At 42.4% G+C, this 27355-nt stretch overlaps 1 protein-coding gene across 2 annotated transcripts in view; it reads right to left on the bottom strand.

Annotated features, from left to right (window-relative positions):
• The window catches only part of rptor (regulatory associated protein of MTOR, complex 1), a 100674-nt gene that overhangs the window by 18104 nt on the left and 55215 nt on the right, over nt 1-27355 (bottom strand). For both annotated transcript variants that reach the window (XM_017481138.3, XM_017481139.3), the window contains exons 13-28: nt 24891-24974; nt 24039-24149; nt 22881-22955; nt 22507-22572; nt 21425-21616; nt 20745-20885; nt 19791-19911; nt 19491-19637; nt 18007-18162; nt 10812-10930; nt 9355-9458; nt 9086-9260; nt 8795-8905; nt 2452-2557; nt 665-779; nt 418-542 (exon numbers count right to left, since the gene is read on the bottom strand). In XM_017481138.3, coding sequence (XP_017336627.1) covers nt 418-542; nt 665-779; nt 2452-2557; nt 8795-8905; nt 9086-9260; nt 9355-9458; nt 10812-10930; nt 18007-18162; nt 19491-19637; nt 19791-19911; nt 20745-20885; nt 21425-21616; nt 22507-22572; nt 22881-22955; nt 24039-24149; nt 24891-24974 — 1948 coding nt within the window. The remainder of the gene's footprint in view (nt 1-417; nt 543-664; nt 780-2451; nt 2558-8794; nt 8906-9085; nt 9261-9354; nt 9459-10811; nt 10931-18006; nt 18163-19490; nt 19638-19790; nt 19912-20744; nt 20886-21424; nt 21617-22506; nt 22573-22880; nt 22956-24038; nt 24150-24890; nt 24975-27355) is intronic.

Raw genomic sequence — 27355 nt, 5'->3', positions numbered from 1 at the left:
ATCATTTTAAAAAGTACAAGGAAGAAAGTCTGAACACTAAAACTAATAATCCATAATCTAAAACAATAAAAAAAAACTCAATTTAAAAAAGTCAACACAAATATAAAACCTAAAAAAGAAACAGGAAAAAGTTATCCTCACACTAAAAAGTAAAATTCCAAACAAAAAAAGGCACAAAAAACCACTCTTGCAAATTACCTAAAATTCTAAAAGTAAAAATGACAAATAGTTAAAAAAAAAAAAGTTAAAAAGAAAAAAACAAAAAATAATCCAAACACAGAAGAGCAATAAATGCAGATGTGAGTTTGCAAAATTACTTTAAACAGCATTATAATGTGTGATTATTTTACTGTGTTCACTATAACTACACTGGCCTGAGTGTTGCTTAGCAATGGTTTGACTGACAGCTGAACTGACCGGTGGCGGTGAGGAGGAGGGAGCAATCGTGTCCGTTCAGGTACTCCATGGCTGTGATGCGAGTGTATCGGGGATTCCCATTATAGAAATAATCCAACCTCTCGCCTTTCTCCCAGTCCCAAAAACTACACACACACACGTACGCGCACGCACACACACACACACACACACACATACACACAGTTTAAACATAAAAGAAAATAAACAGTAATGAAGTTATGAACAGTTAATAAATAGGTTCCTGCACCAGATGGAGTCTTTATCGGCGACAGCGATGCAGGGGTTAAACGGGTGAAACTTCACCACTGAAGGCACTCCGGGGTTCCTGTTAATGAAGATCTGATCGTCCAATCGGGCGATTCCTGGACAAAGGGTGTGGGGCAAAGAGGACTGTCAATCAAATAAAGTACAAGTGTTGATCTGTGTTACAGGTGACTTAGATTACATTTTAGAACAGAATCTGTCTGTCTGTCTGTCTCTCTCTCCATATCTGTCTGTCTCTCTCATTTTCTGTCTCTCAGTCAGCCTGTCTGTCTCTCTCTTACCATATCTGTTTCTTGGTCTCTCCTTCCCTTTCTGTCTGTCTCTCCATTTTTCTCTGTCTTTTTTCCATCTCTCTATTCCTCACTCTCTCTCACTCTTTTTGTTCATTTCTCTATTTCTATCTCTCTTTTTGTCAGTCTCTCTTGTTCTGTCTCTCTCTCTTATTGTCTTTCTGTCTATTTTTGCATCCTGTCTGTTGCCCTATGTCTGTCTCTGTATATATATATATATATATATATATATATATATATATATATATATATATATATATATAAAAAACATCATATATATATACAATTTGATATATATATATATATATATATATATATATATATATATATATATATATATATATATATATATATATATATCTCAAATTGTCTTTCTTTCTCATGCACTCACTCTCTCTCTCTCTCTCTGTCTCTCTCTCTCTCTCTCTCTTCATTCCCATCTGTCTCTCTCTCACAGGGAATAAGGTCAGTCCAGTTCATGTTTTTTTCCCCCAGAGAGCTAGGGATGAAACAGAGATGATTTGTGTGATGAAGGGAAGAGACGCATGTGTGAAACAGGAGCATCCACTCTGACGTCACCAGCTCTGTGCGTGTGTGTGCATGTGCGTGCGTTTGTTAAGACATTCTGTTTGAAACTGTGCTGCCTTTAGAAGGGAAACCCGACAGCTTGCAGCCTTTGAAGCTTATGACTTACTAACACAAACACATTTTATTCCCTTGTGTGGTGTAAAAGTGTGCATTGTGTAATGTTTTGTGCATAACAACCTGCAGTGTTGTGTAACTGTGTAGTTGTTTACGTCTCTGTGTAATGTGTCTGTAGTTATGTACCTCCCTGTCTAATGTGTGTGTCTGGTTGTGTACCTCTCTGTGTAATGTGTATGTGTAGTTGTGTACCTCTTTGTGTAATGTGTGTATGTGTAGTTGTGTACCTCTTTGTGTAATGTGTGTATGTGTAGTTGTGTACATCTTTGTGTAATGTGTGTGCTTGTGTACCTCTCTGTGTAATGTGTGTGCTTGTGTACCTCTCTGTGTAATGTGTGTGTCTGGTTGTGTAACTCTCTGTGTAATGTGTGTAGTTGTGTACCTCTCTGTGTAATGTGTGTAGTTGTGTACCTCTCTGTGTAATGTGTGCTTGTGTCCCTCTCTGTGTAATGTGTGTGCTTGTGTACCTCTCTGTGTAATGTGTGTGCTTGTGTCCCTCTCTGTGTAATGTGGAGTTGTGTACCTCTCTGTGTAATGTGTGTGCTTGTGTACCTCTCTGTGTAATGTGTGTAGTTGTGTACCTCTCTGTGTAATGTGGAGTTGTGTACCTCTCTGTGTAATGTGGAGTTGTGTACCTCTCTGTGTAATGTGTGTGCTTGTGTACCTCTCTGTGTAATGTGGAGTTGTGTACCTCTCTGTGTAATGTGTGTGCTTGTGTACCTCTCTGTGTGATGTGTGTGCTTGTGTACCTCTCTGTGTGATGTGTGTGCTTGTGTACCTCTCTGTGTGATACGCTGGCTCTGTCGGCGCACTCCGGAGTTCCTCAGGAACCTCCATTCTCTCTCCTTCCTCACCTGACTCTCCACATCGTGCTCCTCCGGGATCTGGGTGGAGCAATAGTTATGATGTAATAAAGTGACAAATCCACCTGATTGAGCATGAATTTTCTGGCCACGTCCACAAGAGACAATAGTAGCTGTTTATCTTTTCCTCCTATTTTTGTTCTCACTCTCTATTCGTCTTTTTCCATAAAATTAATGAGCCAAGTAAAAATCCCTGAGGAAACACACACACAAGTAACCTATAAGATGTGTTTACTCTTACACGAACACACACACACACACACACACACACACACACACACAGACAAACAAGTAACCTATAAGATGTGTTTACTCTTACACAAACACACACACACACAAGTAACCTATAAGATGTGTTTACTCTTACACAAACACACACACACACACACACACACACACACAAGTAACCTATAAGATGTGTTTACTCTTACACAAACACACACACACACAAGTAACCTATAAGATGTGTTTACTCTTACACGAACACACACACACACACACACACACACACACACACACAAACAAGTAACCTATAAGATGTGTTTACTCTTACACAAACACACACACACACAGAGCAGCTGCAGCATGACCTGTGAGATTGAGTTTGATGGCTTCACTCGAGCAAGGTGAAAATGGATCCAAAATTGAGGAAAGAAAAGTTGCCATAGCAACAGAGGAAAGGGGAATGGTCATGTGACTTCAAGTGAATGTCCAAGAGATATGGTACTAAGCTAACCTGCTTAACATCATGGTGTCATGCCAATTGACACACTCAATGAAGTTGAACTGTTAACAAGGACCCCTGTTCCCAGGAACCAATATGGTCCCAGGATTCCTAGGACCTCACTCCCACCCCCCGAAATTTCTAATAGTGCCCTATGTTTCCAAGAACCTCAAATGTTCCCCAACGCCCAGAGTCTTCTATATTCCCCAAACCCCTATGTTCCAGGGAACCCCTATGATCCCAGTACTACATATGTACCCAGGAATCAATATTTCCCCAGAACTCTGAATATTGTCACTACACCATATATTCCCAGCACCACCATTGTTCCCAGGACCTCACATATTCTCAAAGTGCCCTATGTTCCCAGGGCCCACTATATTCCCAGGACACCCTATGTTCTCTGGGTTACTGATCAGAAGGTCAGGGGTTCAAGCCTCACCACCACCAAGCTGCCACTGTTGGGCCCTTGAGCAAGGCCCTAAACCCTCTCTGCTCCATGGACGCCACATCATGACTGACCCGGTGCTCTGACCCCAGCTTCCTAACAAACTGGGGAAAAACAATTTCACTGTGATGTAATGTATATGTGACAAATAAAGGCTTCTTCCACTTCCCAGAGTGACCAGTGTCCCCAGGACCTGTTATGTTCCTGGGACCCCTAATGTTCCCAGGACTCTACATTCTTAGGAATCCCTATATTCCCAGGATCCCATGTCACCACAGTGGCCCATGTTCCTATGCCCCCCAATCAAATAATGTTATAAAAGTGCCTATTTTCCCAGCGAGCCATACGTTCCCAGGTCTCCCTACGTTCCCAGGTCTCCCCACGTACCCAGGACTCCCCATGTTCCCAGGACTCCCCTTCTTCCCAGGTCTCTCTAGGTTCCCAGGTCTCCCCACGTACCCAGGACTCCCCACGTTCCCAGGACTCCCCATGTTCCCAGGACTCCCCATGTTCCCAGGACTCCCTTTCTTCCCAGGTCTTCCCATGTTCCCAGGTCTCCCCTTCTTCCCAGGTCTCCCTAGGTTCCCAGGTCTCCCCTTCTTCCCAGGTCTCCCCACGTACACAGGACTCCCCATGTTCCCCATGTTCCCAGGACTCCCCATGTTCCCAGGTCTCCCCACGTACCCAGGACTCCCCAGGTTCCCAGGTCTCTCTAGGTTCCCAGGCCTCCCCACGTACCCAGGACTCCCCATGTTCCCAGGTCTCCCCTTATTCCCAGGTCTCCCCACGTACCCAGGACTCCCCAGGTTCCCAGGTCTCTCTAGGTTCCCAGGACTCCCCATGTTCCCAGGACTCCCCATGTTCCCAGGACTCCCCATGTTCCCACACTGAATTTCTGGAAAACAACCCTATGTTCTCAGGGCCCTTCCAATCGCCTTTCATTTCTTAAGCGTTCTACGGCAAGTACTGTTATTTTCAGATGTAAACTATAATGAATTTTAATAAATATGTAAATTACATTTGCACAGACATTAGCTTCACCTTGCCAAACATTCATTTGTACATCTTAACAATATTTTCTCTAATTTGCAAAAAAAAGGTGACTAATATAAAAAAGGTGTTTTGTGCGACAACTAAAACAGATCTGTTTTCCCGCATAGAAAACAGAAAAGTTGCATGGAGATCTTCTTCTGCAAAGCCTGAGATGAGTTTATCTCCCAGCAAAGCGATGGAGATCACTCAATACTTCACAGAGAGCGAGCGTTTGAGTGAGAGATGGTTTGAGTGATAATGAAAGTCATCTCTTTTCTCTCTCACCAGCTTTTTTATTTATTTTTTACTTCTCACCCACTTTTTATTCTCTCTTTACTATGTCCCAGTCTCTCTGACACACTTTGTCTTTCTACATTAATAATAAAACCGCAGCTCTGGCTCTAGTGTTCTGCTTTCACCGGAAAACGTGTGTAAAATAACGTCCTGAAAAGACTTACTGTATATAATTATATGTTAAGAACCAACATTGCACCTGTAATTAGCTTTGAGAGTAAGGCTTTAAAGGTTTACAACATTAACACTTCCTACCGAGCCTGTTTCTCTCCAATGCCAGATCCCTAGTGAATAAAATCGACAACTTGGAATTACAACTAGCTGGAAATCGCTACGTTCGTGACTGCTGTGTTTTGATTATTACTGAAACCTGGCTTCATCCGAGGATACCCGATGCTAGCATGCAGCTAGCAGGTCGTACTATGCTTCGCTGGGACAGGACTGAGGACTCTGGTAAGAGCAGAGGGGGGGGGCTCTGTATGTATGTGCATGAGAATTGGTGTAACAACGGAACAATGATAGACAAACATTGTTCCCCTGACCTCGAGTACATGTCTTTACGATGTCGGCCCTTTTTTCTACCGAGAGAGCTAACAGTAGTGATTATCACGGCTGTGTATATTCCACCCGACGCCAATGTGAACACGGCGCTCTCTCTCCTGTTGAACACCATAAACAAACAGCAGCGGGCTTACCCCGACGGTGTTCACATAATTGCAGGAGACTTTAATAAGGCGAACTTGAAGACTGTACTCCCGAAATTCTATGAACATGTTAAGTGTTTTACTAGAGGGGTGAACACTCTGGATCATGTTTACTCCAACATTAAGCACGCATATAGAGCCATACCTCTCCCCCACCTCGGCCAATCTCTCCCTCCTGCTCTCCCCTGCCTACACCCCCCTCAGACGCAGTGTCAAGACCACTATAAAGACTGTTACCACCTGGCCTGATGATGCATTCTGCAAACTACAGGACTGCTTCGAACAGACAGACTGGGATTTGTTTGAACATCAAGAGCTAGAAACATTAACAGGAACGGTACTGGACTATATCAAGTTCTGTATCGGAAATGTGACTGTGGGAAAAAACATCCGGGTTTTCCAAAACCAGAAACCATGGATGACCAAACAGGTCCGCACACTACTCAAAGCCCGCGACGCTGCCTTCAGGTCTGGTAATAGAGCTCTGTACAGAGCTGCCCGTGCCAACCTGAAAGGTGGTATTAAGGAAGCTAAGGCGGCCTATAAGAGGAGCATAGAGTCCCACCTGTCCAGCAAAAATAAACGGGAGGTGTGGCAGGGCATACAGAACATCACGAACTACAGAGGCCGTGAGGCGACAACAGGAGACCTGAGTGCGATTCTGGCAGAAGAGCTAAATTGCTTCTTTGCTCGTTTTGAAACATCACAACAACAGCACTCATCTGCTCCAGCCCCACCTCCACCCTCATCTGGCCCCCATACCAGTCCAGCCCTGCCTCCATCCCCTCCTGGTTCCTGCACCACTCTACTTACTGTGAGGGAACACGATGTTAGACGGATGTTTCTGGCAGTGAACCCCAGGAAGGCTGCTGGCCCAGACGGTGTACCTGGTAACGTGCTCAGATCATGGGCCCACCAGCTTGCCCACATCTTTACCAGAATTTTCAATCTCTCCCTGACCCAAGCAGTCATCCCGGCCTGCCTAAAATCAGTCATAATCATCCCAGTGCCAAAGAAGTCGCCCACCACTAGCCTGAATGATTATCGTCCTGTGGCCCTCACTCCAGTTATCATGAAGTGCTTTGAGAGATTGGTTCTTCAGCACATCAAGGACTACCTCCACCCAGATTTCGATCCTTTTCAATTTGCTTATCGTGCAAACAGATCCACAGAGGATGCTATCGCCGTAGCTGTCCACTATGTTTTGAGACATCTTGAGCAGCAACAGAGCTACGTCCGGATGCTTTTTGTGGATTACAGTTCGGCTTTTAATACAATAATTCCGGACATTCTCGTCACCAAATTGGTCACCCTTGGCCTCCCCCGCCTCACGTGTGCCTGGATAAAGGACTTTCTCACCAACCAGTCACAGACACTGAGACTCGGACCCCACCTCTCCTCCACTCACACGTTGAGCACAGGTTCTCCACAGGGCTGTGTGTTGAGCCCCCTCCTGTACTGTCTCTACACATATGACTGTAGACCAGTCTACAACAACAATCTTATCATCAAGTTTGCTGACGACACCACAGTGGTCGGACTTATCTCAAAAGGAGAGGAGGCAGCCTACAGAGAGGAGGTCCTAAACTTGGCAGCCTGGTGTTCAAAGAACAATCTGACTCTAAACACCGAGAAAACCAAGGAACTTATTGTAGACTTCAGAAAACACAACACTGAGCTGGCCCCCCTCTTCATTAATGGTGAGTGTGTGGAGAAGGTCCACACCGTCCGGTTTCTTGGCGTCTTTATCTCTGCAAACATCTCCTGGACGGACAACATCACAGCGGTTATCAAGAAGGCTCAAACGCGGCTACACTTCCTGAGGGTTCTCAGGAAGTACAATCTGGACTCCAATCTGCTGCTGATCTTCTACCGCTCGTCCGTCGAGAGCCTGCTGACATACTGTATCACGGTGTGGTACGGTAGCTGCACCGCAGCAGACAGGGAGAGGCTTCAGAGAGTAGTAAGAGCAGCACAGAAGATCATTGGCTGCCCTCTCCCCTCCCTGATGGATATTTACACTTCCCGTTGCCTCAGCAGAGGAAAAACCATCATTAAGGACAGTTCTCACCCTGGCTTTGACCTGTTCAATCTGTTGCCCTCAGGGAGACGTTACAGGTGCATCAAAACAAGGACTAGTAGATTTAAGAATAGTTTCTTCCCGAAAGCTATTATCATGATAAACACATACATGTACTGAGTTCACAGCATATGTATATAGTGTCTCAAAACTGTGCATTTCATAGTACCTCCCCCATCCACCCTAATATCTATCTTGCATATCTATCTTGCATATCTTGTATATCTTGTTTATTTATCTTGTTTATTTATCTTGTCTATTTATCTGTGTATTATCTGTTTATTCTTCTTGTTTATTGAATGTACATGTTTGCACGGAACAAAAAGGAGTGGCACTTAATTTCATTGTACATATGTATAGTGACAATAAAAGGCATTCACTCATTCATAAGTAAAAAAAAAAACAAAAAACAAAACATATTAAAGGTACAAAAGGAACAAGAAAAGGTAAAGTACACATTATACCTTAAAGTACTGTTCAATTCAGTGAAGCTAGCTCACGATCAGAAAATCTGCAAACAGTGACAGTTAGTACGACGCGTCATATTTTGATAAATAAAATTAGTGCTCAATGGAAAATTGCTGTAATTTAAGAGGAATAAAGCATTTCAGGATGTGCTGTTATAGGAAAATAACCAACAACAGGATGATATAACAGCACAATCAATTTGAGAATGACATTTTTTTATTTATTAAAGAATGACGGTCATACTTTTTATCTATTTATAGTTACATTTAAAGTTGTGGAATGTCCGTGAAGCAAGTCAGTTCCTGTTATTCTTAAAGTTTATAAGAGAAACGAAAAAAACAAAACGAGTCCCTGTGAATGAGCTGTTGCTATGGAAACGATAACGTATAAGAAACAGCGCATTAATATAATATATGCACTACTGTCAGAGCTGCTGTTCTAGAGAATTAATCAACACCTTCTGGCCAATGAGGTGAGTGTGTGTGTGTGTGTGCGTGTGTTTATGAACCTTCATGACGGGTTGTGCAAAGTATTTGGCGCTCCAGTCACACAGTCCGGTCTGCAGTGTCACACTGATGAAGTTCCTGTGAGCAGGAGTCTCATCTCCATCCTCTGCCATCTTACACACACACACATGAATGAAAGGGAGACGCAAGCAAAAAGAAACAGAAGTTTCATGAATTAAATCATTATTTAAATAAATTCATTTCAATAAATGATTATTTCAATTAAATATACTTCAAAACACTCTAATATGTTAATTCAGCTGAATAAAGTATAACAGTAGGCGGAGTCACACCTGGTCAGGTCCCTTGTCGAACATTTTGCGTGTTCGTGAGAATTGGTGCGAATGGGGCGGCACCTGAGAGCCCAGAGTGGGTGTGTACGGAGGGCGAGTGGGCTGGGCTTGTGGTGGCTTTGGCACGTCGTTGGTGAGGCTGGAACTGGACACACCCGGGATGGGTGGAGACCCGCTACGAGGAGACAAAGCTCAGTTACAGGAGTGTGTGTGTGTGTGTATATATGTGTGTGTGTGTGTGTGTGTGTGTGTGTGTGTGTGTGTCTTACCCAGCTTGGTGTATGAGGGTTCCCTTGCTGGTTGGACTGGCTGGAGCTGATTGGGTGAGAGAACCTGAGTCCAGAATCTTCTGTGGTCGAGCATTCATCGTAGCCTGAACACACACACACACGCACACACACACAAACACACAAACACACAATATCACTGCAGAGGTAATAAATCTCATACAGCCGTGTTACACTTAATCCTTGCATATATTTCAGTGTTTAATTACATCATTGGTGTATAACTACATTCCCACACCCACCCACACACAGAAAGGATGCAGAAAAGATGTTTCCACACCCGACGACACACCTTCACAGTCTGTCTAAATCCAGTTATGAGTCTCTTTCTCTCCCTCTCTCTCTCTCTCTCTCTCTCACACACACACACATCGGCTACAGTGTCACAATTCCAAACTGGCACATTAGCATAAAAATCATATTAACCAGCTGTGGGTGTGTGTAGTTTATTAGAAGAAAGAGAGCTTTAAAATGAGCGCATAATTAGAGAGAAAAGCCTCTGAGTATGAGATGAAGTGTGTGTGTGTCTGTGAGTGAGAGAGAGAATGAGCATGAAAAAGAGAAAGGAGGAATGAATAACTAATTAGGGTGCAACAGAAAGACAGAGCAATGAGAGATGAAAAGAGTGACAGCAACAAACGCATAAATAAAGTGAGAAAAAATAAAAATATATGAAATGAAAATAGAAACAGAAGAAGAGAGAGAGAGAGAAAAATAAAGAGAAGGAGACAGAAGAAGGAAAAGAGTGAGAGAAAGAGACAAAGAGAATACGGATAAAGAGAAAGTGAAAAGAGAGAAGAAAACAGACAGAGAGAGAACAAGGAGAAAGAGAATAAAGAAAAGGGGGCAAGATGAAAAGATTGATAAGATGGAGAAAGACAGACAGACAGACAGAGAGAGAAAGAGAAGTGAGTGAGAGAAAAACAAGGAAAATACGACAAGGAGAAGGGAGAAGCCGAAAACAGAGAGAAAGAAAGATAGGAGAAAAACGGAAGAAGAAAAAAAGGGAAAAAAAATTGAAACCATGAGATAGGAGAAGGAGAAAAGAGTGAGAAAGATGGAGAAAGAAAAGGTAAAGAGGTAGAAACAGAGACAGAGAGAGACAGAACGAGAGAGAAGGAGAAAGACAGAAAGTTGAAAGAGAGTGAGACAGTGAGATAGATTGAAGGAGAGACAGAAAGAGAAAGAGGAGAAAAGAGAGTAAGTCACAGTCAAACAAAAGGATGAAGAAAAAGAGAAAAGAGACAAACGGAGAGAGACGGAAGAAGGAGAAAAGAGAGAAGGAGAAAAAGTATGAGACAGAGAGAAGAAGAAAGGTGAAAGAAGGAGAACTCTCTCTGAAATACTACACTATACTTTACTAAAATGAATCTGCTCCAGTCGTAGAGGTCATGACCTAGAGGAAGTAAATTAGAACAGAAGGAAGTGACATCATGTACCTTATAGGCAATGCTGTTCAGCACCTTCATGGCCAAATCAGACACCTCCGGGAACGGATCAGCTGCCAGGTGTAATAACACACGCCAGATTTGTGTGTACACACTGTTAAAGGACACACCTGCAGAGGGATGGAGGGAGGGGGAGAGAGAGAGACCGAGAGAGAGACAGAGAGAGAGAGAAAGAGACAGAGAATCTAAGTGATGTCTGCAAAATATAGCAGGGTTATGACACAGTGTGTTACATAAGATCACTGTAACATTATAATCGAATATGGGCAAGAAAGAAAAGAAAATTGAAAGAAAAGAAATCAAAAATAGAAAGAAAAGAAAAAAAAGAGAAGAAATCGCAGATCATTGCAGGTAGTCACAGGTAATCACTAGGGGTGTGACGATACACTTAGCTCATGAGAGACGATACATGATACTGGGTTTTCGAGACAAAACCAGACGAGACGATATTTGAACCCTATTTTTAAGAAATCTTCGATGACATGACCGGAAAAACCGTCTTTTATTCGGCTGAAAGTCGAAATCCAACTAAATCCAAAACGATGCTTTGTGAGTGTGAATGATCGTATGCAGTAAAAAACAGAACAATACGCACTGTAAGAGGTTTTGCCATAAACTCTGCTCTCCTGGATGAGGTCACATGAGTCTCTTCAGACCTTATAACTATGCATGAACCATGCATGAGCTTCTAACGTCTAACTGAAGCTGCATGTGACCTTCTAACAGAACTCCTTTCCACAAATTGAACATTAAAAAAGCTTTTTTTTTTTTTTTTTTTTTTTTTTTTTTTTTTTTTTTTAGGTGCACAGTGGATTAGTGGTTAGCATGTTCGCCTCACACCTCCAGGGTCGGGGGTTTGATTCCCACCGTGGCCCTGTGTGTGTGGAGTTTGCATGTTCTCCCCGTGCTGCGGGGGTTTCCTCAGGGTTCTCCGGTTTCCTCCCCCAGTCCAAAGACATGCCTGGTAGGCTGATTGGCATGTCCAAAGTGTCCGTAGTGTATGAATGAGTGTGTGAGTGTGTATGTGATTGCGCCCTGCGATGGATTGGCACCCTGTCCAGGGTGTACCCCGCCTCGTGCCCGATGCTCCCTGAGATAGGCTCCAGGTTCCCTGTGACTCTGAAGAGGATAAGCGGTATAGAAGATGGATGGATGGAAAATATTTTTTTTAAAACAGTATAAATAACAACAATAAATAACACTTCCATACTCTCAATCCTCAAAGTGCAAACAGAGACTGAGCAAATATTTCTTCAAGCGTGATACAAAGCTAAGAGCGGGTTACACAGCCCAGCCTAAGATATGGTTATTTTTCAAGAATATGAGCATGTCTACGTTCGTTTTCTGGCAGCAGTTGAGGCCTTTGGGCAGTAACTATGTCTCCTGTAGGGATGGAAAGGTACACGATACTGAGAGCAGTTTTCTCTCCACCACTTCAGAGAGCAGCTACTGAGTGGGATAGAGGCCTCGCTTCTGTAGAGTTCAATTTCCCTCTTGATCCCTCTGCCGGACTGTTCTGGTTCAGTAGAGAAAGTCTCCCCTAGCAGATCCTCAAGCTCAAGCGCCGTCTTCTTGGAAGCAGGTTCTGTCACTACTGGCTCAGCTCCCAGAGCCCCGTCTCCTCCATGTGTTGGATAGTGAGCTCCACCTGCTGCCTCTTCTCCTCACTCTCCTTAGCTGTGGCATTTAAACAGCAGAGACACTGGCGTTAACCTTAATAAGCAGCAAAGGGCCCTCATCTCCCTCTCAACACACACACACACACTCACGCTGATGAATTTAAACTGATTTATACCTGATTTTGCTGCAACTGTTTCTTTTTCTTCTGTACCCTCAGGAAGACGGCCTTGCACTGGTTATGGTCTAGCTGCGGTAGAGTCCTTGGGTGTGAGACTGTGTCTCCAGCAGATAGTTGGACTCGCCATCGTTTGGTGTCATGCTCTGTTCGATCATGCTCTTCAGTGGCACAATGAGAGAAACTGTGGGGCTCGTCTCCTCACATAAGCCTGAGGTGGCTGTCTTCAAAGGATTCAGCAGCTTCACAAGGTCTTCGGCATCAAGGATATCGCAGACGTTTTGTCTTATCTCTGGACTGGGGAGAGCTGCTGCTACGCGGCTTGCTGCGCTAGCATATCCAAGGTGCTGTTCCATCGCATGGTAACGTCCATGATTAAGTTGTGTGATGGCAGTTGTAGCAACTTCTGCTTGGACATTAACACAGCGGTAGCTGTTCAAAAAGCAGCCATATGTCTCACCAGCTAGCACAAACGAGTGATGCATGTTACACCGAGGCTATCTGGAGTAGCAAGGTTTATCGTGTGTGCAAAGCACTTAAAGTGTAGCTCCAATCCTGCCTCGTGCTCAGCCACTTCCATGTTATGCTCATTATCAGTCACAATAGCGATGCCATGGTTTGGCCTTTAAAGCTCCCAGTCAGTGACAGCTGCTTGTAAAACTTTGGCTATGTTTGCCCCTGTGTGGGACTCGAACATTTACCATTTCCCAGTCACCCCGTTATTATGGTGTTACGGTTGTAATTCTTCGTAGTAGTTCAGAACCACCATGCGAGTGAAATGCAAGCGTGATGGTGTACTTTGGTTTCAATGTGTGGAGGAGTCGTCACCAAAATCCCAGATTTCCACCACGGAAAATAGCCTTATATCAGCTGCATTGAAAACGATGTCTCTCGTTATTGCCGTGGCTCTAGCACTTTACTGTGGAAGCTGTCTGGCCTTTCAGTGTTCTCTTTACAGGCATGGTTGATTTTAGTAGAGTGCCGTGGTGGTTCTGTAGGTGTCTTTGCGTAGTGCTCATGTTAGCCGTGGCATACGGGACTATTTTCTTACAGTGCTTACATGTTTTTCGTGAATTGTCTGTTACTCTGTCGCCGTTTATTATTTCCACCGGGTACCTGCCACACAAACTATTTAAAAGTGGTGGGGGCATCTTCTATGCTAATATCCCCCTCACACTCTGTCATGCTGATATTGTGAGACAGCTTTTCACCTCGATGAGAAATATTGTCACGTTTTAATATCGCGAGATCTCGTCACATCCCTAGTAATCACAGATAGTTGCAGGTAGTAACGGGTAGTCTCAGGTAGTAACAGATAGTCTCAGGTAGTAACAGATAGTCTCAGGTAGTAACAGATAGTCTCAGGTAGTAACAGGTAGTCTCAAGTAGTAACAGATAGTCTCAGGTAGTAACAGGTAGTCTCAGGTAGTAACAGGTAGTCTCAGGTACTCTCAGGTAGTAACAGGTAGTCTCAAGTAGTAACAGATAGTCTCAGGTAGTAACGGGTAGTCTCAGGTAGTAACAGGTAGTCTCAAGTAGTAACAGATAGTCTCAGGTAGTAACAGATAGTCTCAGGTAGTAACAGGTAGTCTCAAGTAGTAACAGGTAGTCTCAAGTAGTAACAGATAGTCTCAGGTAGTAACAGATAGTCTCAGGTAGTAACGGGTAGTCTCAGGTAGTAACAGGTAGTCTCAGGTAGTAACAGATAGTCTCAGGTAGTAACGGGTAGTCTCAGGTAGTAACGGGTAGTCTCAAGTAGTAACCGATAGTCTCAGGTAGTAACGGGTAGTCTCAGGTAGTAAAGGGTAGTCTCAGGTAGTAACAGATAGTCTCAGGTAGTAACAGGTAGTCTCAGGTAGTAAAGGGTAGTCTCAGGTAGTAACAGATAGTCTCAGGTAGTAACAGATAGTCTCAGGTAGTAACAGGTAGCCTCAGGTAGTAACAGGTAGTCTCAGGTAGTAACAGATAGTCTCAGGTAGTAACAGGTAGTCTCAGGTAGTAACAGGTAGTCTCAGGTAGTAACAGGTAGTCTCAGGTAGTAACAGGTAGTCTCAGGTAGTAACAGACAGTCTCAGGTAGTAACGGGTAGTCTCAGGTAGTAACAGACAGTCTCAGGTAGTAACAGGTAACCGAACATTATGTGGTGAACACACACAGGCACGATTTATACACACAGTGACACGTTCCACCCTCAGAACACCTCTCGTCCAATCAGATCAGTGGACTGGAACTAAGAGCTGTATAAGTAGTTAATAACACACTCCAGACCGTGTGCAGGAACATAATCCATTTCGGAGTAGTAACAGTAACTCCGCTTTATCACACCATCCTGTCATTGATCATTTTCCTATAACAGCACCACCTGGAGTGATTATTTCAATACTTACTGGTGTTTTTTCTGTAAAAAGCCACGCCCCTCACACAACTAGTGAAGTTCTGTTTTTATTTCCTCGGAATGTTCCGGGTTTTTACAAACAGCTTTATAACTACAGTAACATTTTTAACTTTCCTGAAGTAGTCGGCAGAATCTCTCTGGAGTTTGACTTGCATTTATTTATTTATTTATTAATTGATTGTTGCTGAGCTGTGGGTTCGTCTCAGGCAGTGAATCATCGACCAAACCCAAAAACACTAACGATATCAGACAGCGACATTTCAGCTTTATTGTTATATGGAAAATAATGGCTGTAAATCGTTACACACAAACACACACACACAGACTGACTGGACATTTAGCAGTTATCCTCTCCCAGGACACTCTGTGTTGGTTTTCAGCTTGAGTCTGTTTTGTAAAGTGCACTTATTTACTTACACATGCGTGCGTGCGCGCGCGCACACACACACACACACACACACACACACACACACACACACACACACACACACACACAGCTGAGGCTGTCCACCACACTTCATTCCTTGATCAACCTGATCAGATCCCTAGGTTTTCCTGTCCACACTGGCATGCTGAACCTTGTGTGTGTGTGTGTGTGTGTGTGTGTGTGTGTGTGTGGGAAAGCCTCTGAGCGTGCTGTGCTTCCACAGTCATTGACATTCAGAGAGTGTTGCCATGTTGCATCACATTTAATCTGGAGAACTTTTTGAACTCAGACTCATGAAACACACGCAAACAAACAAACAAACACACACACACACACACACACACACACACACACAGACACACACACACACACACACTTTCAACAGATAAATCTGCAGCAGGTATTCTTGCGTCAATGGTCCAACCTAAATCTCAGAAAAATCAAGAATTTCTGGAACTTGTTTTTAACTGGTACACTCATCCCTCCTTTTCTCTCTGTTTCTGTCTCTCTCTCTTTCTGTCTCTCGGAGATGTCAGAGAGCTGACGGAGCGGACATGAGTCGGGATGCGGAGCTCAGGAAGTGTATGGGAACATCCCGTCCTCTCTAGCATGAACACCACACACACACATACACACACACACACAGAGCAGGAATACTGATGCTGCTACAGCACAGTTCACCAGCAGGTTAATAAACACTGCAGAAATTCATGTGTTCACTGAGAGAGAGAGAGAGAGAGAGAGCGAGAGAGAGAGAGAGAGAGTGTGTATCATCAGTTAGCATACTCAGTATGTGTTTTTATAGAATCAGCATTCACCTGTCTTTGTGACAAACAGACAGGTTAGCTGGACACAACTAAACAAACAGACAGACAGACAGACAGATAAACAGACAGAGACAACTACATAAACAGAGAGATAGATAACTAGATAGACAGACATGCAGACAGACAGATCAACAGATAGGCAGAAAAACTTACATCCAGATAGAAAAGTATACGTACAGACAGACTGATAACTAGAAAGAGAAACAGACAGACAGAGAGATGGACAGATGGACAGACAGAGAGATGGACAGACAGACAGAGAGATGGACAGACAGACAGAGAGATGGACAGATGGACAGACAGAGAGGTGGACAGACAGACAGAGAGATGGACAGATAAAAAGACAGACAGAGAGATGGACAGATGGACAGACAGAGAGATGGACAGACAGACAGAGAGATGGACAGATAAAAGGACAGATAAAAAGACAGACAGAGAGATGGACAGATGGACAGACAGAGAGAAGGACAGATGGACAGACAGAGAGGAGAGATGGACAGACAGACAGAGAGATGGACAGATAAAAAGACAGACAGAGAGAAGGGGACAGACAGAGAGAAGGACAGATGGACAGACAGAGAGGAGAGATGGACAGACAGACAGAGAGATGGACAGATAAAAAGACAGACAGAGAGACGGACAGATGGACAGACAGAGAGATGGACAGACAGACAGAGAGACGGACAGATGGAAAGATAGACAGAGAGACGGACAGATGGAAAGATAGACAGAGAGACGGACAGAAGGACAGACAGACAGACAGACAGACAGAGAGAGACGGACAGACAGACAGAGAGACGGACAGATAGACAGACAGACAGACAGAAGGACAGACAGACAGACAGACAGATAACTAGACAGAAAGACAGATCAACAAACATACATATAAGCAGCCGGACAGACAGACAGCTAGATGGACAGACAGATTGAAACTGGACAGTCAGTCACACTGACAGACAGAGAGACAGACAGACCATAACAGAAGAATGTAAAGGCATCAGAGTGTGTGTCGAGGCTTTAAAGTGTAGGAGAATGCTGATTGGATAAAAGCTCCAGGAGTGTTCTGATTGGCTAATGGGCGAGAGAGGAAAAACAGAACAGCTAAGAGAGGAGAAACACATCGGCGCTGTCTAACGCTTCTGATAAAGAGCCTCATAAAAACACTGCGGCTGAGTGAGACACACACACACACACACACACACACACACACACACACACACAGAGACCTGAAAGCACCTCAGATGAGGAGTGTGTATTTATTATTGATAATGTGCAGCAAGACACGGAGAATTCAGATACTTTACTGCAGTTAAGTGTGTGTGTGTGTGTGTGTGTGTGTGTGTGTGTGTGTGTGCACAAGCTTCCTCATATCAAAGTGCCACAGCAAGGACTTCTGGGTAAACTAAAAAAAAACAAAAAACCCAACAACCCAGAATGCTAGTTTGGCTAACAGACATCAACCGCTTGTCAATTCACATAAAAATTTTACAGCATTTTAAAAAATGAATTAAAAGAAACGACAATTTGTACTTTTTATCCCGTTGTAGTTACGTTAGCATTTTAAAAAATCTGTTTATGTGGAACGTCTGTTGTAGACGTCAGTGTGAATGAGCTGTTACTATAGAAACGATAAGGTATCAGTACAAGTGCCTTAATATAAACCTGTGCTACTATCAGAGCTGCTGTTCTAGAGAATTAATCAACATCTTCTGACCAATCAGGATAGAGAACCGTGGTCTCACCGATGAGGGAGTTGAGGGATGAGTAGGAGCTGACCCGTCTCATCTTATCGATGGTCTCGAAGGACAGGAGATACTCGTCGTTATCAGGGCTGCCCAGGGTGCTGCTGGCGCTGCTGCTCGCACTCAGGTTACCGGGGGAGAAGGTCACAGGGCCACCTATATAACACACACACACAACAAAATATTATTACACACCATATCGACCCAAACTGGAATAGATAGATACAATAACCGTATTCTTATAATCATATAAGAGAACTAAAGGGAGGAGAAAGAAAATGAGAATAAAAGTAGAAAGAACAAATGAAAGAATGAGAAAATGATATTAAAAAATTATAGAAAGAGTGAACAGAAGAAAAGGAATGCAGGAAGGATAGAAAAAAAGAGACAAAGGAAAAAGAAAAAAGGAATAAGGTTCAAAGAAAGAATGGAGAAAAAATTAAAAAGAGAAAAACAAAGAAAGACATCATAAACTGACAGACAGATGAAAGGAATAATTTAGAAATAAACCTGGAGAAAGAAAAAGAATACGGTCAAAGGAATGAACAAGAAAGAAAGAACGAAAGCTGAGAATGAAGGAGAAGGAATAAGGTCAAAAAGGACAAATGAATGAAAAAGAAAAAGAAGAAATTGAAAAAAGGAACGAGAGAATGAACAAAAAATTAAATAATAAATGAAAGAAAGAAGGAAAGCAAGAGAAAGGAAGAATGAATGAACAAATGAAAAAAATTAACAAAGGAAAGAAAGACAGGAGCAAGAAAGAGAAGAAATAAAGCTGAAAAAGACAAATTAATAAAAAAAAACACAGAACAAAGGAAATAAATAATAAATATAAATCAACAAAAAAATATATAAATGAAAGAAAGAAAAAATTTAAACCTTTATTACTATTATATTAATAATATTACTACTACTACTACTACTAATAATAATAATAATAAACTCATTAATTTGCTATGTAGCTATTGTCATATAATAACTGACTAAATAAAGGAAAAATTAAGACGTTTTAAAAATGGGATTTGACGTTTCGGGGGCGGAGCTCCAACAAAACAAAAAAACGCCACACTTCTGAACGATCACATTTGATATGCAAATGAATTAGAGGAAGCTAATCGAACCCTGTGCACTTTTACCTGTAGAACCTCCGGGCTAAGCTAGCTACCTAATTGGCTAGCTACGTTAGCTAATGTTAGTAATGAACAGATCTTGGTTGCTATGGTAACAGTACCCATAACCTATGCATGAGCAGTTAGCTTATCAGCTAGCTATGCAAGCTAATGTGATAGTACGAGGGCAATAGGCGTGTCCAGATTAGCACATTCATAGGTCCTGAGATTTGGGTAGGTGTAGGGCAGTTGGTAGAACAGTTAATTCCCTAGTAGTTACATCGCTACTAACATGTAATAAAGGATTAACCATGCAAGAAGTAAATAGAGATTAGAAAGTAAAGAACGTATGAATGTTGTGTGTGTGGGACTTGCCTTCCTCGTTAAGGTTGAGGTTCTGGAGACTCTTATTGAGGTTGCGTGTGCTGCTGGCCGCTCGGATGTTGGTGTAGGAGTTAACGGAGCGGAGACGAGGGACCGCCGGACTGTCTCGCTCCCTCACCGGAGTCACGTTCCCCACCTCTGACAAGACAAAACACCGACCGAAAACACACACACATACACAGTTATTTGTGTCACAATTAAAGCCATGATTTATAGCTTACCTGCTAATTAAAGCCAAGATTAATACTACAGGTGAGCTGTGTGTGTGTGTGTGTGTGTGTGTGTGTACACCTGTAGTGTTAGCAGGTGAGGGAGCTGCATAGTTCTTCTCCTCCTCCATGAACTGCAGAGCGACAGTACAGAAGTTGCTCTCATACTGAACCACCAGGTGACTCAGAGCCACCACCAGCTCCTGCACACAGGGAACAGGTAACACTGATGACACACACACATTAACACAGTACAAGTAACACGGATGACACACACATTAATATATTACAGGTAACACTGATGACACACACATCAACACGGTACAGGTAACACTGATGACACACACAAACACGGTACGGGAAACACTGATGACACACACAAACACGGTACAGGTAACACTGATGACACACACATTAACACGGTACAGGTAACACTGATGACACACACATTAACACGGCACAGGTAACACTGATGACACACACATTAACACGGTACAGGTAACACTGATGACACACACATTAACACGGTACAGGTAACACTGATGACACACACATTAACACGGTACAGGTAACACTGATGATACACACATTAACACGATACAGGTAACACTGATGATACACATAAACACGGTACGGGAAACACTGATGACACACACACATTAATACATTACAGGTAACACTGATGACACACACTAACACGATACAGGTAACACTGATGATACACACAAACACGGTACGGGAAACACTGATGACACACACACATTAATACATTACAGGTAACACTGATGACACGCACATTAACACGGTACAGGTAACACTGATGACACACACACATTAATACATTACAGGTAACACTGATGACACACATTAACATGGTACACGTAACACTGATGACACGCACACATTAACACAGTACGGGTAACACAGATGACACACACATTAACACGGTACAGGTAACACTGATGACACACACACATTAACACGGTACAGGTAACACTGATGACACACACATTAACACGGTACACGTAACACTCACCTTCCTGACCACGGGGCTCCCATCGTTGATGAGCTGCGCTAACATCATGGCCACATTGTGGTCGATGGTGGTGGAATGGTCCGTCCTCTCGCCCGAATTTCCCACAAAGGTCCCCAATGCAAACACGGCCGCACATCGTACCTGAAAAAAAAAACAAGAACACGCTTAACACAAAACACCACACGGCTGTAAAGTGTAACAGATGAGCGTTCGGTCAGCTTATCCTTCAAACAGTGGGAATCATCGTGTGCACACAATATGAGTTCGTGACCTCTTTGTAGTACGTGCTGGATCAACTGCTATTCTATAGGCAGCTGAATAATGAGTGTGGAAGCCATTCTGTTCATCATTAATTAAACCACATCAGCAGTGACTTCTTCAGTCTGTATTTTCTATCCCAGCTGTTTTTAGTGTTAAAGTCGAGTGCTTGTGTTTAAGGGCGGTAGTCAGAATGCTACTGAAAAACGTAGAGATGGCATTGACGGAAGGTTTTGCGCTTAAGTCGCCGACTCTGAACACGGCCCAATGTTCACGATGTATTCTTGTGTTCGGGAGTATATCAGGTCAGCGGCTGTGCTATCGTATCTGACCCAGGTGATGTGCTGTAATTAAAGCAAATGACTTTATAGATGCGGTGAAGGTCACAACTCTGTGGGTTCTTCAGTTCCCCCCCTCGATACCTCAGGTATGGGGTCTGACAGGAGGCTGTAGAGTTTCTCATGAGCGCTGTCTCGAACACCGCACCACCGGGCCGAGTCGAAGTTGTGCCAGATGCGGCCGAGGCAGATGGCCACCCACTGACGCAGGAGAGGGTGAGGGTCGCTCAGCTGCTCCAGACAGATCGCAATCAGGTTCCCCTGTAGACACGCCTCCTACAGGACAATCAGGGGATTACAACATATTACACACGTTACACACACACACTCAGAACATACAGAGTTCCCCTTCAAACACACCTCCTACAGGACACTCAGGGATTACAACATACTAAAAAAATAGAGAGAGGAAGTGCTATTAAAAAAAGAAGGAGTAAAGGAGAGATGGTACATCAGATCGAGAAGAGAAAGAGAAATAAAAGAAGAGAACATAAGAGAAGAGGAACAAGTTGAAGGATGAACAGAGACAAGAGTGGTAAAGGGAAATTAAAGAAGAGAAGCAGATGAAAGAAAATGAGAAAAGAGAGAAGGACAGTGAAAGGAGAGAAGTGAAAGAAGAGAAAAACAGAATAGAGAAGACAAGAGAAAGGGAGAAACAGAAGAGAAAAGAAAAGAAGGCAAGTGAAAGAAAACAGACGGTAGGAGAGTAGACAAGAAAAAGAAGAAAAGAGAAGCGAAAGAGAAGAGAAAACAAGAAGAAAAACAAAGAACATGAAAAAGAAGAGGGCAAAATAAAAAAGTGAAGTGAAAAATGAAAAAAGAGGAAAGAAACAATGGAACAGAGAAAACAAGAAAGGAAGAAAATGAAGAGACAAAAAAGAGAAGAAGGAACAAAGAAGAAAGGAGAGATGAAAGAAGTAAAAGAGACTAGATGAGACGAGACTATGAGAAGGAAGAGAAGAAAACAAAAAGTGAAAGGAGAAGATGGGGAAAAATCGAGAGTAAAAAAGAGAAAATATATGAGAAAAGGGGAGTGAAAGAAGTGAAAGAGAAAAGAGAAGGGAACGGGGAAGAGGAGAATAGGAGGGTGATAGAAGTGAAGTGAATGAAAAGAAGAAAAGAGAAGTGAAGAAAAAAAAAACACATGCACACACACACACACACACCTGTCCCGTGTTGTAGTTGTTGACTATAACTGCCAGGATGAAGACGGCCATGGTACGATGCTCGGCCTGGAGAGAACAGAATGAGTCACGATGAGGAGACGAATCATTTCAACTCCACATGAGGTGTAAAGTTTAGAACTGACTCTGAGTCACACAAACAGATGAATCAATGAATCACTTTATTGAATAACACACAACAAAACTAACTCTGTTACACGCCATGTGTTTTTGTTTACATTTGTGTGTGTGTGTGTGTGTGTGAGATGGCTGGAAACCTGCTGCACGACTCTCGGATGGACAGACTTTCTTTTCTATCTAAATAAATAAATAAGTAAAATCTGGAGTGTGTGTTTGTGTGAGGGGGAAAAACTTACTGGCATGTACGGGTCAGCCAGAACTGACAGGAAGTATTTATGACCATTATCCTTCACCAGATCAGCCTGACAGGACTGAGAGAGGAAGAGAGAGAGAGTGAGAGAGAGAATGAGAGAGAAAGAGAGAGACACACAGAGAGAGAATGAGAGAGTGAGAGAGAGTGAGAGAGAGATGGTGTTGACTAATTTTCTATAACAGCAGATCTGACAGTAGTGGTAGTTTAGTGTGCGGTTCATTGTGTAGTTTATTGATCAATTTATTGTTCAGTGTGTAGTTCAATGTGTAGTTTAGTTGGTAGTTTATTGTTCACTGTGTAGTTCACTGTGTAGTTTATTGTTCACTGTGTAGTTCACTGTGTAGTTTATTGTTCAGTGTGTAGTTTATTGTTCAGCGTGTAGTTTATTGTTCAGCGTGTAGTTTATTGTTCAGCGTGTAGTTTATTGTTCAGCGTGTAGTTTATTGTTCAGTGTGTAGTTTATTGTTCAGTGTGTAGTTTATTGTTCAGTGTGTAGTTTATTGTTCAGTTTATTGTTCAGTGTGTAGTTTATTGTTCAGTGTGTAGTTTATTGTTCAGTGTGTAGTTCGCTGTGTAGTTTATTGTTCAGTGTGTAGTTTATTGTCCAGTGTGTAGTTTATTGTTCAGTGTGTAGTTCAGTGTGTAGTTTATTGTTCAGTGTGTTGTTCACTGTGTAGTTTATTGTTCACTGTGTAGTTCACTGTGTAGTTTATTGTTCACTGTGTAGTTCACTGTGTAGTTTATTGTTCAGTGTGTAGTTTATTGTTCAGTGTGTAGTTTATTGTTCAGTGTGTAGTTTATTGTTCAGTGTGTAGTTTATTGTTCAGTGTGTAGTTCGCTGTGTAGTTTATTGTTCAGTGTGTAGTTTATTGTTCAGTGTGTAGTTTATTGTTCACTGTGTAGTTTATTGTTCAGTGTGTAGTTTATTGTTCAGTGTGTAGTTCGCTGTGTAGTTTATTGTTCAGCATGTAGTTCAGTGTGTAGTTCAGTGTGTAGTTCGGTGTGCAGGTTGCATTTCAGTTCAGCATGATTGTTTCCTTCCTGCAGATCAAAATGTCTCACAAATGTCCTACCTGGTGTGTGTGTGTGTGTGTGTGTGTGTGTGTGTGTGTGTGTGTGTGTGTGTACCACAGACACTCACACTGTCCACGGCGAGGATTTTGGCCCAGATGAAGACAAGGAGAGGACGAAGCTCTCGCGCTGAACTCTGTAACAACTTCAACACATACGGAAATATGCCTACAGACAAAGCCTGAGAGAGAGAGAGAGAGAGAGAGAGAGAGAGAGAGAGAGAGAGGAAAGTGTATTCTTGTTTGCTCCTCTTCAGAAGATGAGTGTGTCCGTGTCCACGCTGCTGATTAATGTGGAAAGTAAAAGGTCTCACAGCACGAGGTGACTTTAACACAAAGGACAAAGCGAATCCCATTAAACTGTCTGTTAATCACACACAGAAGCTATTCGTACCCTTTCAGTGTAAAGTGGGTGGGGCTAATGTTAGGTAAGCTTTTTTTTCACTGTTCAAAGTAAAAGTTAAACTAAAGACTGAAAGTTAAATGAGTTAACTAGTAACTGTTAATATGTTAAAGTTAAAACTAGCCAGTGAAAATGAAACTAGCGGTTAAACTTTCAACTTCAAAAGTGAACGTTCAACTAGTGTCGAATCTGTCAGTATTTTCAGCGCTAAACCGCAGCGCATGAATTTCCCTTTACAGGAAAAATAAACTAGCTGTTATTTATCAGCACTCTGATTGGTGAAAAGTGTGTGTGTGTGTGTGTGTGTTTAATTTTCCAATCGGCGCTCCTATGGGAGCTGTTTGCGTTGATTAAAGGCACCAAATGACACATTAGCGTCTCACATCGCCAGCTTTACTGCGTTTATCTCCATTTAATTCCTGCTTCAGCAGCACAAACAGCACTTTACTCATTTTATAACACCAAGAACCCTGTGTGTGTGTGTGTGTGTGTGTGTGTGTGTGCGTGTGTGCAATGTTACCAGGCTGACGGCCCAGGGCCCGAGGTCTAGGAAACGACCCAACAGGTCCAACGCTCGCAACCGGTGCACCTGACTGAGGAGGACCTGAAAGAGAGCAGTGCAGGACAAGGGTCATAAAATGTAAAAATAAAATTCATAGAACACACACACACACACACACACACACACACACACACACACACACCAGGTACAATAACATGAACAGGTGTTTAGGCTACCACACTCCCCATGTGCTGGCACTGTATAATCCCTCACCTGTGTGTGTGTGTGTGTGTGTGTGTGTGTGTGTGTGTGTGTGTGTGTTTATCATTGTCATAAAGAAAAACATCTGTATTTAATCGTACAATGAAACAATATCATTTGATTAGCAAAAGTTTTTTTTTTTTATAAAGAAAATAAATCGGATAATATTTTAGATAAACAAAGTATTTTTAATAAACAAAAGTTTGGTGTTGTATAAATCAAGTTATTCAGAAAGCTAAATGAAATCATTTTTAAATCTTGTACAGGCAATATCACAGTTTTGATACAAAGCCATGCATTCATTCTTATTATTTTTCTGGTTTTGGACTCTCGCGCAGGAAATAATCAAATTATTTTAAACCTCTCGGAAGCTTTAGGCAGCAGGTTTTTGGCAGCCGGACAGAAACACACACTGTCTGTGTATATGTGTGTGTGTGTGTGTATTTAAAGCGTCGTGAGCGTGCGCCCACACACACTTGGCGTTGGGAGCTTGGGCGGCGGCGTGTGGTCCGGACGCCACCTTCAGAGCGACAGCGGCGTGCTGAGAGCGAGGACCCGAGCAGGAGGACGGCCCACGGTACTGCCCGCGCAAAAATAAACACAACGCTGCTCCCTTCACCCCCTACTGCTACACACACACACACGTATACACACGCAACTAACAGAGACCTCACCCTGCCTTCAAACCCACACACACACCTGCTACACCTCCATCCATAAATTCACACACACACAAAAACACACACACATCTGTAAATGTTCCAATATAACGCTAATCTTTTATATTTTTTAAAGAATTTGACATAAAATATATAAATAAATGTATTTTATAATAAAAAAGCAATAATATTTTTTTTTCACCTTTGAGAATATTTATATTCAAATGTTTTATAGTGAGAAGCAAAAAGCAGAGAAGGAAATAAATCAAAGGGAAATATGAAAAAATATTAAAACTCAAAATACAATAATAAAATAGTGAAACTACAGTAAAAAAAAACAAAGTGTAAAAAAGTACAATATAAAATGTCATGAAAAAATGCCAGCAAAGGTTAATAAAAGCAATCATTTGTAAATAAATTAATATAAAACATTTAAAATGGAGGAAATATTTTTATATTAATTTTTGTATACAAAAATGCAATATTTTGTAGATTTTTCCTAACTATAAAAAAAAATGTAAAAAAGAAAAATTTATTAAAAAACCTAAATAGCGAGCGATATTGTACATCGGAAAAAATCTCACAGGATTGTTATATTTGTTAAAAAAACCCAAAATTCCTTATAAAACAGTCTTTATACATTTAAAAAAGTATTCAAAAATGCCTCTGTAATTTCTCCACTTTCAGTATAAAGTGGGCGTGGCTAGTGTTCGCTCCACCCTGACCAATCACAAAGCTGTGCAACTCCACTTGATACATGGAGGTTGAACAACCCAGTCAGTTGCAGACAGACTGCTGTCAATCAAGCATGCTCATTAGAATATTAGGTCACGCCCACTGGAAAATTTCTCAGATCAGGGAGTTCTGCTGCAGATTAAAGCGTTTTATCTTCATTTTATTCTTTTGGTTTTGGTAAAATACCCAGAATTCCATTAAGTGCCCATGCTACAGGGTATAAATACCCAGAATTTCCCGCACTTGCGAGCGCCAGGATAAAAATAATAAGAAATAATAAAAATAATGCAGTACACGTCCGGTTCGGGTCACAGTGCCAGAGGAGTGTATTAATAGAGCTCCGGATCACGTCAAAGCACGGACTGTGAACATTACCCAGCATGCACCGGGGGTGAGGGCGTGCCAGGGCTGTTCCCAATGTCCATCGGAAACACCAGCAAAGACAGAGAGAGAGAGAGAGAGAGAGAGAGAGAGAGAGAGAGAGAGAGAGAGAAAGAGAGATAGAGAGAGGGAGGTGGGGGGAGAGAGAGAGAGAAGGCGAGAGAGAGAGGGAGAGAGATAGAGAGATATAGAGAGAGATAGAGAGAAGGAGGGAGTGGGAGGAATGAGAGGGAGGCCTGCCTGATTCTGACTGAGACCAAATGTTAGCATTACTCAATGTTTCTCTGTGTGTGTGTGTGTAGGAGAAGTGTGAGAAAGGCAGCTGAGTTTTAAGACGAGCGTTAAAATAAATTAAAAAAAAGTCTTCGTCCATCTGGGAGACAAACAGCTACTTAAACCCACACACACACTCTCACACACACATACACACACACAGGATACTGGAGA

The sequence above is a fragment of the Ictalurus punctatus genome, chromosome 12, assembly GCF_001660625.3.
Source record: "Ictalurus punctatus breed USDA103 chromosome 12, Coco_2.0, whole genome shotgun sequence".
Taxonomy (NCBI): domain Eukaryota; kingdom Metazoa; phylum Chordata; class Actinopteri; order Siluriformes; family Ictaluridae; genus Ictalurus; species Ictalurus punctatus.
Note: the sequence above shows the minus strand (reverse complement) of the source record. Positions and strands in the feature narration are given on the sequence as shown.